An 18,048-nucleotide genomic window follows, 5' to 3' on the forward strand; every position below is an offset into this window, starting at 1 on the left:
CAGCAGATGGAGACAGAGACCAAAAACTCACTGATGACACTTCTCATATAACTCTGCGCTGATATCAGCCTGCCAGTAAATTCTACAAAAGCTAAACAAAGGACAATTGAAAGATTAAAATAAACAAACGAAGATGAGTTTTATTTACACAATAGCAATAAATCTAAACAGGCAATGGAACTCTAGGGAACATAGGGAAACCTATCTCCCACACTTACCCACATCAGAGAAATCCACCTTCTTCTATGTCCTTCCTGTATTAATACGGCCACCTGTACCTTGATGGAGTTGAGAGATAATCCCTTCTGTAGTCCGTTTTGCAGGAATTCCAAAATCGCAGGAATTTTGACTGAGCACGGTATGATGTCGCGGTCCTCGCAGCAGGCTTCGAATACTCTCCAAATCCTTATGTATGTTAGGGATGTGGAGAACTTGCGTGCTCGGAGTAGGTTGTCGATTACTGCCCCCGAGTATCCGCTCTTCCTCAGGAGAGTCCTCTCAATGTCCAGACCGTAAGAGAGAATTGAGCTGGATCCTCATGGAGGATCGGTCCCTGTTGGAGCAGGTCTCTGTGTGGAGGTAGTGGGAGGGGGCTCCCTGTCAGCAGTCTTCGCATGCCTGCGTACCATGGTCTTCTTGGCCAGTCCAGGGCCACTAGAAGTACTGGTCCCCTGTGGTGTTCTATCTTGTGGATGATTGCGCCCAATAGGGGCCACGGCGGGAAGGCGTATAACAGAGTCTCCTGTGGCCAGGTCTGTACCAGGATATCGATTCCCTGGGACTGGGGTTCCTGCCTGTGGCTGAAGAAACTGGGCACTTGGGCGTTGGACCAATTTGCCAGAAGGTCCATGGTTGGTGTTCCCCAAAGGTTTACTATCAATTGGAATGCTGTGGTTGACAGCCTCCATTCTCCTGGGTCTAGACTTTCCACAGCGACGTTGTCTTTCCCGGCAATGTGGATGGCCGAGATCTCTTGAAGATTTGCTTCTGCCTATGACATTAGGGGGTCTATTTCCAGAGACACTTGTTGGCTTCTGGTTCCTCCTTGACGGTTGATGTAGGCCACTGTTGTGGCATTGTCAGACACTACTCTGACTGATTTGTCTCGGAGTCCGTGACCAAACTGTAGACAGGCTAGTCTGACTGCCCGGGCTTCTAGGCAATTGATGTTCCATCCCGACTCTTTTGTTCCATTGCCCTTGAGCGGTTAGCTCCTGGCAGTGTGCTCACCATCCTCGTAGGCTGGCATCCGTGGTGAGCAGGATCCAGGTTGGTGAGGATAGTCTCGTTCCCTGACTCAGATGGCCTTCTTGTAGCCACCACCATAGTTGGGTCCGAACTCTGTCCGGGAACTGAAGACGTACGGTGTAGTTCTGGGACAGTAGATTCCATCGTGATAGTAGTGAGCGTTGTAGGGGTCTTATGTGAGAGTTACTATTATTATTATCTATGTAATATTTAATTTATTATTAATATCTATATGTTACAGGTTATATGCTATATGTTATACGTTATATGTTAAGAAACGCTGTTCCATGTAACGCCTTTTGTGCGAAAGTTTTGTTATATGTAAACCGACCTGATTCGATACTTGTATTGAGAATGTCGGTATATAAAAATCCTAAATAAATAAAATAAATAAATGTGAGCTCTTGCCCATGGCACTACTTCCAGTGTGGATGCCATGAGGCCAAGGACTTGAAGGTAGTCCCATGCTGTGGGGCAAAGTTCACTCAACAGGGTTCGTAACTGGGTCATCAGTTTTGATCTCCTTGTCAGTGTCAGGATGACCTTGGCTTGTTTGGTGGCGAACCGGACTCCCAAGTATTCTAGAGATTGAGAGAGCTGCAGACAGCTCTTGTTTGTGTTGACCACCCACCCAAGGCTCTCCAGTAGAGTTTTGACTCTGTTGGTTGCCTGGTGGCTTTCCTCTGGGGATTTCGCCCTGATCAGCCAATCGTCTAGATAAGGGTGTACGCGGATTCCTTCCTTCCTCAGTGTTGCTGTCACCACCACTATGATCTTGGTGAACGTCCGGGGGTGCAGTGGCTAACCCGAATGGTAGTGCCCGGAACTGGTAGTGACGGTCCAGGATCGAGAAGTGTAGAAAACGCTTATGCTCTTGATGGATTGGAATGTGTAGGTAGGCTTCCGACAGATCCAGGGATGTAAGGAACTCTCCTGGTTGTATCGCCCTTATTACTGCGCGCAGGGTTTCCATGCGGAAGCGAGGAATCTTCAGGAGACGGTTGACTGCCTTGAGGTCCAGGATGGGCCTGAACATTCCTTCTTTCTTGGGGACGATAAAATAGATGGAATAATGTCCAGTATTTATTTGTTGTGGAGGCACCGGTGTTATAGCCTCTAGGGCTAGCAATCTGGTCAGTGTAGCTTCCTCCTCTTGGAAGGGTCATGGCAGGGGGATTCCACAAACTTGTCCGGAGGGAGGTGGTGGAAATCCAGGTAATATCCCTCTCGAATGATGGATAGGACTCACTTGTCCGAAGTTATCTCGACCCATCTTTGGTAGAATAGGGCAAGTCTGCCCCTTTGGCTTCTACCTTTGGACGGGTCGGCTGATTTTCATTGTGGGGTGAGGCTGGGGCCTGGGCCTGAGCTGGCTCCCCATTTGTTGTGCTTGTTCCGAAAGGACTGGCTTCGTCCTGCGGGGTGGGCCGCTTGATATGTGCTTCTATATGGGTTGAAGCGCTGTGATCCTCTGCCCCTGGAAGTTCGGGGGAAGGATCGCTGGTTTCTCTTATTCTTGTCCTCCGGCAACCGCAGCAGTGGGGACTTGCCCCATTTGTTGGCTAGTTTCTCTAGTTTGCTTCCGAACAGGAGGGTTCCCTTGAAGGGCATCCTTGTGAGTCTCGTTTTGGAGGATGCGTCAGCTGACCAGTTTTGGAGCCAGAGTTGTCTTCTGGCTGCCACGGTGGATGACATTCCTCTAGCTGCAGTGTGCACCAGTCAGAAGCAGCATCTGCGAGAAATGATACTGCTGGCTCCAGGGCTTCCCCAGGAGTGTTGTTCCTGGTCTGTGATAAGCAGGCGCATGTCTCCACAGCACAGCAGGCCGCGATCTGTAAAGACATAGCGGAGACGTCAAAGGACTGTTTGAGGATAGATTCCAGACGTCTGTCTTGAGCATCCTTGAGTGCTGCTCCTCCCTCCACCGGGATAGTAGTGCGCCTCAAGACCACGCAGACCATGGCATCCATTTTCGGACTTGCCAGGAGATCTTTGGTGGCTGGGTCTAGAGGGTACATGGCTGCCAGAGCACGCCCTCCTTTGAACATAGTTTCCGGGGCATCCCATTCAAGGTCAATTAGTTGCTGGATGGCTTGTAATAGCAGGAAATGACGGGAGGTCTGACGGAGTCCCTCTAGCAGGGGATTCGTCTTAGGTTCCCCCAAGGCACTTGTGCCCGGGATAGCAAGCTCTTTCAAGCTCTGTGTGACCAGGTCTGGAAGTTCGTCCTTGGTGAAGAAGCGTCTCGTGGTTCGGTGGGGCTCTGTCCCCGGAGGGAGTTCCCCTTTCTCCAGGGGTTCTGAATTCTCATCCGAGTTGTCAGTGTCCCTGAAGGTGGGGCTTCTGGAAGGTGGGATCACTTCCCTGGGCATAGAGGGTCCCGGGATGTTGAGGTCCTCTGGTGGAGCTTGTGGCCGTATTATAGGAGGCTCCGGTTGCATGTGGACGAAGGTATGCAGACCTTTGAGGAATTCCACCCAGGAGATAGATGCTGGGTCTAGACTAAGGGGCGCCGTGTCCCTGGGGAGTCCCGTTTGAGGGGGGGGGGTCCCGCTGTGCAATGCTTGGTCCGGCGTACTGTTCGAGAGGCTGGAACCCGGTACCGGCTGGGGTGGGCCATGAGTTGGATCCCCTAGAGCCTCTTCACACTGTATACACAGGGCCGTGGCCTCCTCATGCTGTGCAGCTCTAATGTGGCATGCTGGGCAAAGGCCCTGAGCCTTGAGTTTCTTTTCCGGTGGTGCCATGGCTTGTGCGCGTAAAATACAGTTGTGCGCTCCGGTGTGTCGGAGTTGTGCGCGTAGGTTTGTTGCACACTCAGGGAGATGTGCATGCTGTTGTGCGCAAAGATCGAGCTGTGCGCCTGGCACAGTAAGCGCGAGGTTACGTGCGCCATCTGTGCGCACGGCTCGCCTCTGTGCACAGATCAAAATGGTGACGGTGACCACGTGGACAATATGGCAACCACCTCGTCTCCACGTGGAAGGACCCTCGGATTAATCGGGGTCTAGTTCTGCTAGGGCAGATCAACCCGGTGGTACTGGTCCCGGCTGGCGACCTGTGCGACTCCGAGCTTCGGGGACCTGAGACTTTTAATTAGATTTTTACCTTACCTTGTGTCTTGGTGCTTCCCAGTCTCGTTCCGGGTGGTCTCCGGCTGTAGGGGGAAAGGAAAAATACCTTCACCGCCGCGCTCGAGGTTGCACCCACTGCCTCTCAGCCTCACCCAATGTCGGGGGCTAGGTCCCTGCTGAGGTTCGGCCGCCGGACTGAGGCTTACCTTTGAAGGATTGCAGAAATCACCTCGGGAATTCTCAACTGGGGGAAGGACCCAATGGGTGTCACCACAGGAGAGTGGGGCTCATCTGTAGAGGTAAGATTTCTTCTTATTCTTTTGGTTTTCTTTGGTGAAATTACTCTAACGCTGTGCGAGCGTGCATAGAGTCCCTAACTGCTATGGAGATGGAAAATACTGAAGAGCTGCACTTCCTGCAGGGGTACATGTACTAGGGCTGACGTCAGATTGAAATCTGATCTGTCTCCAACTGCTATCAGGAGTACACTATACCCATTGGTTCTGAGTCCATCTGCTACATGCTAGGAAAACAGAGTCTAGAGCCACCAATATCAGGAGGTGCTGATAAATCACCTGGAATAAACTGGGAAGAATAAACTTCTGTGTAACCAAGAGGAAAAACAGTGCCCTTACAGAAACGAATCATCCATGAACAAACATTGACCTCTACTGGGCATTGGAAGCAAGAGATGTGTATTCCCTAGCACAAACTAGGAGTCACATCTACAAATCTATTGCCTCCCCCCCTCCAAAATCTCCTCATATCGCCTTACAGGGCAGGTACCGATGGATCCTTTCCTACCAGCTTCCCAGACTGTAAGCATGTAGAAAACCTAGCCAAGGCAGTACAGGAACAATATCTGCTCCCCAGAAATACTCTCAAGGAAGCACATTGAAGGGGAAGGGAGGAGAGGCCCCTTCATTAACCCCTCCCTAATTTTTTTTTTTTTTTAAGCGTGCTTACTGTGCAATGATAGCTGTCTACCCTCCAGAAGACAATAATCACCAATATTCCATTTTCAGACCAAACCAGAGAGAATCAAAAAATCTTGAACCCTTATGAGCACAAGAACATAGAACATCAAGGCTGGCAGGGCCTTGAGCTCTTCCACACCATACCTGGATGCACAATCTTCAGGCCCTCAAATTCCACTTTGGGCCCTCGACCATAATGATGCCCAAGCCCTAAACCAACAGACGGCAATAGCAAAGTCTGCCCAGAGAAGCCAATTCCACGCTTTTCTTAAGGTCAGGGGCAATTTGCACAGAGAGGTAATTATCACCCTTAACAGAAAACATAATAGTAACTTGCATGGAGCAGCAGTTACTACTCTGAGCAGAAGACATGGGTATAACCTGCACAAAGCGGCAGTTACTGTCCTTAACAGAAGACAAGGGAGAAGCATTTAATCTTTAACTGCCATTAGTCTTCCTATGTACCTCTCCTTTCTGTACCCAGCAGGGAGATAACACTAGAACAGTTTCTTGCCCTAGGGGAGGGCTTGACTAATTCCTACCTTTACGTAGGTAGATCAAAATAAGGGAATAAAATACTCTCGGACATCCAGACAGAGACCGTAACTGAACTGGCCCAATAATTTATATCCAAAAAGGAGAATAATCATCTTGTACCAATGTACAAGTTCTTTCTCTGCATAGGAAGCACGCGTCCCTGCCATTCTGGCAGAAGCTCTACCCTGTGAACCCAAAAAAATGGAGTGCACCAAGTCGTTCCATTAATGCTTCTGCCTTTCATCCCATAGAAGGAGATAAAAAATTGTTTGTGAATGGGTTTGAGGTGGGCCCTCAGAACAATGCTGAGATCACCGATGGCAAACTGTCCTCCTGCAGCACGGGAGACGGAATGCAGCTCATAGGAGTCTGCAAGGAGCTGCAGATTTGCACATTTGATCCTCTCCTCGGGATCTCTCAACCTGTAGTACTGCGGATAAGCCCTGCTGCCATTAGTGCGGTAATCTGAGGAGGGTTGATGCAGCATCCCATCACCACGATCACAAAATGGCTGCTGTTCCCATTCTGGAGCACAAACCATCAGCGGGAACCGGCAAAACAGAAAACCCCCCCCCCCCCCTCCCTCCCAGCGTGCTATGCTGAAGCAGTGATTCCTGTCAACACCTCCCACAGGCTCCATGTTCCAATTATTTTTTTTTTAAACAATAAAACAAGAGTAACGCAAAGCTCTTCCCTCAGTCTGCCAACATGGCCATGTGGTCCTCTACTGTCCTACCCTGTATAATCACAGACCGGGAGAAAGATAAGACTCGCTCTGCCGGGAAGAAAACTATTGCTGTCAACCTGTACATGGTCCTGTTTTGTTTTGTTTTTTTTTTTTTTTTAAATATACTCCTCTAAGCTCCAGGATGAAATGTCAGACCAGGAGAGGAGGGGAAGGCAAATGGCAGGAGGAAAACTTCAGGGAGGAAAGGATCAAAGATCCCCCAATCCCTGAAAGCCCCTTAATCCTCATGAATGTGCATGAGAGATTTGCATACACTGCCGCCACTGTATGCAAATCCCTCATGCATATTAATTATGAATATTCTGAAAATCTGGCCTGTTTGGGGCTCTCGAGGAACAGAATTAGCCAACCCTGGCACAAGTCTTCACACCCTTTATCATACCAAACCCAAATTTTCTCATGTTCAGAGCCCACCTGTGTCCAGTCATAATAGCTGAGCAGATATGAATATTCCTGGATCAGGAATCAAGCTGTTTCTGTTCTGTGATATCAATTGGAAGAAAGGTCAAAACATGCTAAATAAGTTGCTGCCGAAAGAGCTCTAGGATAGTTTTATTCAAAAGTACAGATTAGGAGAAGGCTGTAAGAAACTTTCAATGTGTTTGAATATTCTTTGGGCCACTGTCAGGTCCATCATTGTAAGGTGGAAACAGTTTGCCACCCCCAAGACACTGCCATGATCAGGCTATTCCTAACCAAAGTCAGTAGTCGTGGATTAAGGAAATTCTAGTGGGGCCTAAGGTTACTTTAAAAGAACTACACGGAGGTCTCTGACTGAGACTGGGGGAAATGTTGACTGTTCAACAATTTCAAGATTTCACAAGCATGGCTTACATGGGAGGGTGACAAAAAGGAAGTCACTGCTGAAGAAAGTCACATGATATGTTGCATAGCATTTGCAAAAAAAAACCCCCCAAAAAACAGAAAAACCCACACAACACACTTAGGGAGCACTGCAAGTATGTGGGTGACGTTTTGTACTCTGATGAGACCAAAGTGTAACTTTTTGATCTCAATGCTAAATAATACCTGTGGGGTAAAACAAACAGAGGAGGGTTGATGCAGCACACCCCATCACCACGATCACAAAATGGCTGCTGTTCCCACCCTGGAGCACAAACCATCGGCGGGAACCGGCAAAACAGAGACCACCCCCTCCCTCCCATGGTGCTGGCAGCATTATGTTGTAGGAATGCTTTGCAGCAGCAGGGACAAAGACTTATGAAGACTGAAGGAATGATGGCAGGTACAAAGTACAGGCAAATTCTTGAAGAAACATGTTCGGGAAAGAAGATTCACTTTTCAGCAGGACGATAATCCTAAGCACAAAGCAAAAGCAACAATAGAGTGGCCCAATCAAAGCCCACACATAAATCCAATTAAAAAAAAATAAATCTGTGGAGAGACTTGAAGACTGCAGTCTACAGACTATTCCCTGGCTAGTTTGAGCTATTCTACTAAGAAAAAAGAGTAAAAAATGCACCATTTTGCTGTGCAGAGCTGGTAGATACTTATTCTAAATGAGTCATGGCTGTTATTGCTGCAGAAGAAACTTCCATCATGTACTGAGTCAAAGGATGTGAAAACTTGTGCAATCTTTTTTTTTTTTTCTTTCTAATTCTTATGAAGCAGACCCTATGGTCACATTACCAGTAAGTCCTGGTTCTCGGGTGTAAGCTAGATTAGTGCAGGACAGTTGTTAGGGAGAAATACCATTATAGCAGTGCTCTGGCTAGAGCTAGGGAGGCTGTCTCTAGGTTTGCTCAAAGTTAGGAGGTAGTTAGGAGCTTATTTTCAGTTGGTTTCAGGCCCAATAAGAGAAGCCAGGCAAGCCCTGCTTGGTGGTGCTGACCAGGGACAGGAGGGGTTTCCTTTCCAGTCCACTCACTGGCTGGTTTGGATTTTTCCCTCCGGGTATATTTTTTGGACTTAATGTTTTAAGTGATAGGAGCCCTGTGAGAGCCTGTACACCTCTTGGGCTCAGGGCACAGGGAACCCTGTGCCTGGGGCTGTGCAGTTTAGGGGAAGACCCGCCCTCCATGAGGAAGGAGGTGCCAGTGACCTGCTGCAAGGATACACTCCAGTCTTACATTCAGTTATTGGGAAAGGATTTGATTTCAGGATCCAGGAGAAAGTTCTGGCTGCCCTTCCTTCCTGACTGAAGCACAGAGAGCTGCCTGCTTCAGGGGATCCCTCCCCATCCGGGATCCAGAAAGATGAGATAAAGGCGCTGTAAAAGAAACAAGTCCAGGAAATCATCCGTGAGTAAAGAAAAGTCCAATATCACGAAGGACACCCATCTGGTGATTCCAGACCCCTGGGGAGAGATGGGATTTCTCGCTCTGTGCAGACAGTAACTTTTGTATTTTTCTTTGGTCGGCTGGAAGGGGTGATCTGCCCATTTAAAGGATACCCTGCCCACATGGGGACTATTTTTTTCCAAGCCCTCGAGGGTAGAAGTTCCCCTGGCTCTGGTGTTAAGACATTGCTGCACAGATTGAGAAAGAGATTGTAAAAGTAAAAGATTCTGTGGTGCTGCGGATTAAATCTGTTGTGCCATCCTTCATCCATTTTCAACAGTAAAGACCTTAATTTAGACACTAAACACAGTGGCTCCAGTGGTTTTATTTGGCACATCCAGCACACACTGTGACATACAAGTACCCGTCTCCCAGGGACAAGATAAAGGACATGAAGGGTCACTCTTAGCACTCGGGGTCTTGGGAGTAATCTCCCCCACCCCACTTGACAAAAAATCCAGGCCCAGAAAGAAAGATACTTTGTCCAAATCCCACTGTGGTTCATTGTGACCTTGGGTAAGTCACTTTACCCTCTGTGCCTCTGGTACAAAATTAGATTATAAACCCTGTGGGGATAGGGAAATACCTAAACCGCTTTGATGTACACACTTTGAAGTGCCGAAAAGTGGAATATAAAAATCTAAATAAATAAATAAACAGTCTGGTAAGGTTTCAGACCCAAAGCGTAAACCAAATGCTTTATGGCCCCATCGGATAGCAATCCGCACCCGGGGGATGAGGTTACACTTACAGTAATTACTTAGAACAATTATAGAAATATTTGCATTCAGAATGAAAGCATATAGTATGTTGTGTACATTGGTAAAACAAACGCCTACTTTAGAAATAGCCCAACTATTGCGGATCTGCCAGGTATCTGTGACCCAGACCAGCCACTTTCAAAGACAGGATGCTGGGCTTGATAGATCTTGCTCTGATCCAGCATGGCACATCCTATATTCTTATGTAATGGATTTTGAATTGTACATTTTTAGACAGCAGAATGTGAAAAATGTACAAGGGTTGAAGACTTTTATAAGGCACTGTATGAATGGGCTGCTGATTGAAGTCGATTTCAAATCCCAACACTGCCAGAGGCTTCTGATCTCATACATCATATTTTCCTTTTGGCAAGTCTTGTGGGGTCAGGAGGCCCCCCCAAGCTGGCCAAAAGCCCCTAAGGGTCTCAGAGCGACCTCCTGCACTCCGGCCTTCCGATGCCAGTACTCAAAATGGCGCCGATAGCCTTTGCCCATACTATGTCACAGGGGCTACCAGTGCCATTGGTCAGCCCCTGTCACATGGTAGGAGCACAAGATGGCGCCAATGGCCATGTGACAGGGGCTGACCAATGGCCCCTGTGACAAAGGCTATCGGCGCCATGATGAAACTGGCACCGAGGGTGTGAGTGCAGGGGATGTTTCCCGGACCCCCTGGGAGTTTTGGTAAGTCTTGGGGGGATTTTAGCTGGCACACAAATAGAAATCGCTGTATTAACGCATCGGGGCACCATACGGCCGAATGCAACGTATCTGCTCCCCGACAAATCCGAATTACGAATGTAACATATGGCGTCCCTCTGCACATCCCTAGTGTTTACCAATGGGGACAGTATTTCTGATGTTGTGGTACACTATCATCTCGGATCCAGTGATCATCAGATAGTGTGGTTCAGTATTAGAGCATAGGAGATAAAGGTTCATTCAAAGGTGAAGGTCCTATAGTTCAGGCAAACTAAGGGGGTCATTTTCCAAGGAGTTACTGCAGGAGATAATTCCGCAAATCACGCTAACAGCCATTAACGCGATTTGCGAATGCAAAGTTTTAATTCTGTAATCAGGGGTACGTTGTGCGCTAGAGGCCAGTAAAGGTGTGTGTGAGAGTGAGAGAGAGAGAGAGAGAGAGAGAGAGAGACTGCCTTGCTATAGTGTCTCTTCCCTAGACAGGTATTTGTATCCCTATGAGAGGCTCACCTAGTAACTCAAGGTGGGGATTAGGTATGAGTGTAGGGGGTTGGGGGCCACTATCACATTCAACGTGAGACGTACGAACAAAACAGTGGTCTCTTGTGAAGATTTGATGGCCTTCGGAGTGAGGAAACTCACTCCAAGATAAGATTTGGGCAATGTTCTCTCAAACTCTCTCTCTCTCTCTATCACACTGAAACAGGCTGTCCAGAAACATTGTGAACTGCGATATATACTGGCAATGTAGCCCAAATTGGGTTAATAGCGCAACTTGTGCTAAGAGTGTGTTGCATAGCTGTTATCGCAATTTGCGATACATATGCTTATTAGCATAAGGTAACACCCCTTTTTGGTATCCCATGCGATATTGGAAAATGAGGCTCTAACTTTGTTAAGATGGGAGTACCAACCTCAAGGAATTGTCAGCTGGATGGGAAAATCTAGGGGAAGTTGAAGAGCAGCAGGCAAAACTAAAAGGAGATATTAGAAGCACTATTAACCTTTTTGTTAGAAAGTAATTAAAGGAAAGAGGGAAAAAAAAAAAAAAGAGTCCACTATATTTTTCTAAAGTAGTAACTGAAAAGGTAAGGGAGAAAAGGTCAGCACTCAAAGTACAAGAGTTCACGAAAAGAGGAAGATAGCTTTTCCAGATGTTGTTGCCCAAGAAAAACTGGGAAAGTAGTCAGGAATGCAAAAATTCAAATGGAAGAAAAAATAGCAAAATATAGTAAGATAGGGGGACCAAGACTTTTTTTTTAAGATATGTTAGTAAGAGAAGGAAGTGCAAAAGTGGCACTGTGAAACTTAGAGGTGAAGGAGGGGAATATGTAAAAGATGTTGAGGAAAAAGCAAAATTGCTTAACAAATATTTCTATTCAGCATTCAATACAGAAGGGCCAAGAGCAGGACGAGACAAAATGAATACAAATAAGATTAGAAGCAAGATAAACCTCAATCGGTTTTCAGAAAAGTATATTTGTGAGGCACAAACTAAACTTAGATAAGGTGATAAGGCCTAATGGGATTCAGAGGGAATTTAGAGAAGTCCTGGAAACTGTTATAAAGAATAAAATCACAGAACATTTAGATAGACATGGTTTAATGGGACACAGCCAGCATGGATTTACCCAAGGGAAGTCTTGCCTCACAAATCTCCACTTTTTATGAAGAGGTGAATAAACACGTGGATAAAGGTGAACCTGTAGATGTGGAGTATTTGGAGTGGAGGAGTGGCCTAGTGGTTATAGCAGTGGGCTACAAATCAGGAGACCAGGGTTTGAGTCCTGCTGTCGCTCCTTGTGACCTTAGGCAAGTCACTTTACCCTCCATTGCCTCAGGTACAAACTTAGATTGTAAGCCCTCTGGGGATAGAGAAATACCTACAGTACTTGAATGTAATCCACTTTGAAGCACTGAAAAAAGTGTGAAAAGTGAAATATAAAGAGGCTTCTAAGAAAACTAAAAAGTCATGGGATAGGAGGCAATGTCCTTCTGTGGATTACAAACTGGTTAACAGACAGTAGGATTAAATGATCTGTTGTCACAGTAGAAAAAGGTAAACAGTGGAGTGCCACAGGGATCTGTACTAGGACCAGTGGCTTTTTAATATATTTATAAAAGTTCTGGAAAGGGGCATGATGAGCGAGATGGTTAAAATTGCAGATAACACAAAATTATGCAGAGTAGTTAAGTCTCAAGCAGATTGTGATAAACTGCAGGATGACCTTGTAAAACTGGAAGATTGGGCATCCAAATGGCAGATGAAATTTAAAGTGGACAAGTGCAAGGTGATCCATATTGGGAAAAATAACCCTTGCTGTGGTTGCATGATGTTAGGTTCTACATTTAGAATTACCACCCAGGAAAGAGATCTAGGCGTCATAGTGGATAACACATTGAAATTGTCCGTTCAGTGTGCTGAGGCAGTCAAAAAAGAAAGAAGAATGTTAGGAATTATCAGGAAGGGAATGGCGAATAAAACAATGGATGTCATAATGCCTCTGTATCGCTCCATGATGAGAATGCACCTTGAATTCTGTGTGCAGTTCTAGTCGCTGCATCTAAAAAAAAAAAAAAAAAGATATAGTTGCACAGAGGAAAGAACAGAGAAGAGCAACTGAAATGATAAAGGGGATGGAATGACTCTACAATGAGGAAAGGCTAAAGAGGTTAGGGCTGAAGAGACAGCTGAGGGGGGATATGATAGAGGTCTACAAGACCATGAAAGGACTTGAATGGGTAAATGTGAATCTGCTTTTGAGTTGCTTAAAAAATATCTTTTGGATATTGTATCTATTTCTACTATAGAAGAAAAGAATATTTCAAAAATCTACTATATATCTAAAGCTAGGATAAGATCTCAAGATGGGCAGGAAGAACTGGGATGTTTTGCAACAGGATTCCCCTAATTTGACCTCCTTCTTAGCGGGTCTATAAATGACATTCCAATCAGAGCAACTCTTTTGGTTTCTTTTTATTTATTTATTTATTTATTTCAGATTTTTATATACCGGCATTCGAGACAGCAGTCACATCGTGCTGGTTCACATAAAACAGGGGTGCATAGTAAACATAACTATAACAATGGTGCGGAAAAGGCAGTTACATATAACAGGGTGATAAGAACTTGGCTGAGAAGGAAGAGAAAGGACAGGTTATAATTCACACAGGTAAACGATAGAATATAAGGTTAACCATGGAGTAGTTGGAGAATAGTTAACCATGTTGGAGATTAATTAACCATGGTGTAGTTGGATATTAGGGGTGGCTTGGGGTTGTTCGATCAATTGGCCTCCGGGAAAGTGTTTTTGTAGTGAACAGGATAAAAACCTGGTACTTCAAAAATATTTCAAGAATAAAGATTTCCTTTTTTGTGGACAAATAAAATACAAATTTTTCCTGATGTCGCTCAATGTACTCAGTTAAGGAGGAAGCAATTTCTTTTGTTGAAACCAAGGGTTTTATCCCTTGGAGCAGTTTTCTTTTTAAAATTCCCATGCAAATGTCAAGTTATTCATCAAAAAAAACAAGTTCATTTTTCAGGACCCTTCCAATCTTGAGACTTTCTTAGCAGGGAAGGAGCAGAGTTGAGATAATATACTGCATAGAAAAAGTATAATTCTCTTTTTCTGTATGTATTACAGTTTCTTATAGATACCCGAATTATCCTCCCTTTAATGAGAACTATATTTTTGGAGTATTTATAAGTTATATATTATTTTCTTCCATTATTAGTTTGCAATCCAAAACAATTACCTGGATTTTTGCAATGTAAAATTTGTTAAAATCTTTAATAAAATATAAATTAAAAAAAAAAAACTCCCAAAAAACCCCCAAAACATTTCTAGTGATGTTCCTTAGGGATTAGTCCTTGGACCGGTTCTTTTCAACATTTTTTCAGCAACATAGCTGAAGGATTGTCGGGAAAGTTTTATCTTTTTGCCGGTGATACCAAAATCTGCAACAGGGTAGACAGCCAGAAAGGCAAGGAAAACAGGAAGAGGAATCTAATGAAGTTCAAGGAATGGTCTAGCGTTTGGCAGTTAAGATTTAATGCTAAAAAATGCAGAGTAATGATTATAGCCTGCAAGAAACCAAGTGGGAGGAACATTATTGGAGGCAAAATTATTTTAAGCACAAAAGAAGAGCAGGATCTGGTGGTGATTATATCTGATGATCTTAAGGTGGCCAAACAGGTGGATAAAGTGATGACAAAAGACAGATGGATGCTTGGCTGCATAGGGAGAGGAATAGTCAGCAGAAAAAGGGAGGTAATATTGCCTCTGTATAGATCCTGGTGAGACCTCATTTGGAATACTGGTCTGGAGACTGCCTTCAAAGGGATATAAACCAATTGGAGTCTGTCCAGAGGGTGGCTATTAAAATGATCAATGGTCTTTATTCTAAAGCATATGGGGATAGACTTGACGATCTAAACATGTATATCCTGAAAGAAAGGTGAGATATGATGAGAGACATTTAAATCTCTCAAAGATTTCCATGCAAAGGAGGCCAGCTTCTTTCCAAAGAAAGGAGGCTCTAGAACGAAGGGTCATGGGATGAAGTTGAAAGGGGATAGACTCAGGAGGAATCTTAGGAAATATTTCTTTACAGAGAGGTTCTTGGATGTATGGAACAGCCTCCCAGTGGAAGTGGTGGAGACAAAAAATGGTATTTGAAGTCAAGAAAGCATAGGATAAAAACAGGAGATTTCTGAGGGGGTTATGGGAATTGTTAAGCTGGATTAGTTGGACGGATGGGCAGACTGGATGGGCTTTGTGGTCTTTCTGCAGTTCATGTTTCTAATGTAAAGCATAACCAAGTCATATTGTACATATTGTATATAGGCTATTTGCCATTTCTATATACCCACTAATATTTTAATTCTAATTTTATTCATATGTTACAATGTTCCTTATATTTATTGTTTAATCAACTGTTCTCTTGTTACAATGTAAAATAGGGCAGCTCCGGCTCTATTCAACCTGTTTTCTGGAAACCGATGTGATATCTCGATCGAATGTCGGTATACAAAAGAAATAAATAAATAAATAAATAAATAAAGACCTATGGTATCCCTGTTGCTGAAAATTTCCACCTCCCAAATATTTTGTGTTCTTGCCAGACTCAGCAACTGCTTTGTTACTCCCCATTTGTACTTACTAGAGACAAGTTGATGTTTTCTGCGAGTAAATTTTGAAGTTTGTTAACTAATTTTTCAGCAGCAATTCGTTTTGCTACTTTTTTAGATGTTCCCGTTCCTGCAGGGAAAAGAAAAAAATAGATCAACACATTTTATTAAGCTTGTGATTTTCCTGAAACTTTCATTAAAATTTTCAGGACACTAACTGCATCAGTGTTTCTCGGGATGGATGAATGCCTTCAGTGAAGTTTCTCCTTTACCTTAGTGGCAGAGTCCCTGTTTTGGTTGCTACAGGGCCAAATCCTAGGCTGGAAAAATAGGCTGCAGCACTGCATAGTGCTGCATCCTCTCTAGGAGTAAACACTTAAAAAAAATAAAATAAAATGAAAAAAAAAACCTAAACTATAAAAAAAGATTGTTAACTTGTGCTATAATTTCTGAGCAATTTATTGAACTTGTGCAATTTAAATAGTGTTTCCATATGCCCAGGGCATTGCCATGTAAAGATAAAGAGAATTAATCCAGACACAAACTTTATCAATAAAACCAACAGCATCTAAAACATTATCTTATCTATCAATTTAAACAGTTTTATTCTATTATTCAGTAGTTCTCTGCCTGCTTATTCAGCAAGCAACATTCAAGTGTTTTAAAGAGTAGAATTTAGTTTTGCCTCTATTCTGCTCTGTGGGCTTCTAAGCCTGGGTCTGAATGTCTTTTTTTTTTTTTACTAACAACTCAGCAGAGTTTAATTAAATCGGGCAGCCCAGACACCCAGGGTTCTATTCCTGCCCCCACCCATCCCGGCTAGATACCACAACATTACACACACAAGGAAAACATGAAATGTAACTTGGATGAAATAGCCACAGCCGTTTATTAGAGGACCCTAACAGGGGAGTCTAATTTAGGCACAGAGTCCTATCACCACTGCCTACTCTCAACCACCGAGCAGATGCCAATATCTCCGATTCTCTCCACCCAAGCAGAATTGAGGGAGTGTTGCTCTGCGAGCCCCCCCAACAGGCATCGCGATCACCTTCACCAGAGGGGTCCCTGGTAGGCCACCATACAGCAGGCTTCTCCAGAGCCCCTCCCAGACCTGTTCAGCCGACAATCTATCAAGGCACAATCGTTATCAAAATCCATTGGTGCTCAATCACATACCAGCAAGTGAGGAGGTGATTGTGCACCAATGGATTTTGATAACAAATTTGATTCCAGCAGTGAACAAACATCATTTTGGCAAAGATAGGACAACCCTTGAAAAAGAATTGTCTTCGAAACTTGTAAAAGTCGGGGGTTTCACATATGAACTGAGCCTAATGAGACGCTAGATGCTTACAGCTAAGTACTTTGCAGCGTCGGTTGTCATTAAAATAAGAAGCCTTGTTTGGCTCAACATAGGTGCAACTTTTAAGTATATGTAGATAGTATTAGAACTTGGTTAATTTCTGCACATTTGGCACAATAATATATAAATATTTAGGAGGTTGGTCAGTGTGTTGATGATTAGAAATAAAAACGGCTTAGCCTGGATGGCTAGTGCTTTAAATATATGAAACCACCAACTTCATCCAAAAAAATTAAAAAAAAATTTTTCCATTAAGCAGTAAGAAAATTGTATGTGCTGGTTGTGTTGAAATTTATTAAATTCAACAGAGTTGGGTTTCACTATTATCACAATTCATCATCCATAGCCAACCACTGAGAGGTGGGCCCAAGCTCCCTCTCTTCCTTACCAGTACCTCCCTGATCCCTTCTATCCTTGGCATCTCCTGGACTCGGTCGCCGCTGACACAGGGATCTAGTCTTGCATGGGCCAGGAAATATCCTTTCTGCCCATGCATGATGAGCTCCCCTCATACAAAACGGCTCCGGCTCATGCATCCAAACAAATGATCAACAGATCATTTCCCATATGACAAATGAACTCCATCCGGAGCGTACAATTCTGCATAATGTATGTCCATCCATTCATGCCTCAGATGATAACCACCCACATGCTGAAGGGCTTTGTGTAATTGCCAGTTGAGCTTAGGATGGGATTGTCCCCACCATCCAATGCCCTTCATTTGCCAGAGGTATGATTTCAGACCAACAGATTTCTGAGGATGGCCATGATGAGGCAATGCGGCTCAAGTCATCCTGATTGCATTCCTCAGAACGAGGCCTGTGCCACCCCCAAATCATTGCCTCTAAGGTGTATGATAATGAGGTCTGGCGGTACAGAACCTGCTCCTCCCGGCTGCAACAGGGGCCAAAGTTGGTGCCAATGCATGCCTCCTTGACCAACCACTTGATGGTCCAGCCTTTTCCTGACAACCCAAGGTCATGCCCAAATTTCCCACTCATGGCACTTTAAAGGGTGTGCGTTATGAGTGAGTGGCTGATGATTCATGTGGGACAACGACAGATGGCAGCTGCAAGTGAGAGAAAACAAGTTTTGGTACACACCATACCCAGCACCAGCGTAGGGGAACCATCATCATGCCTAATGTATGACACGAAAACTCTGGACCTCCATCATCCTATCTGCTATATGACAGCCTGTG

At 44.6% G+C, this 18,048-nt stretch overlaps 1 protein-coding gene across 1 annotated transcript in view; it reads right to left on the reverse strand.

The window, feature by feature from the left end:
- PRKRA (protein activator of interferon induced protein kinase EIF2AK2) overlaps window positions 1-18,048 on the reverse strand; it is a 96,310-nt gene that overhangs the window by 1,981 nt on the left and 76,281 nt on the right. Inside the window, exon 6 of the mRNA XM_029605893.1 lies at window positions 15,514-15,611. Coding sequence (XP_029461753.1) covers window positions 15,514-15,611 — 98 coding nt within the window. The remainder of the gene's footprint in view (window positions 1-15,513; window positions 15,612-18,048) is intronic.

The sequence above is a fragment of the Rhinatrema bivittatum genome, chromosome 6 (assembly GCF_901001135.1).
Source record: "Rhinatrema bivittatum chromosome 6, aRhiBiv1.1, whole genome shotgun sequence".
Lineage (NCBI taxonomy): Eukaryota > Metazoa > Chordata > Amphibia > Gymnophiona > Rhinatrematidae > Rhinatrema > Rhinatrema bivittatum.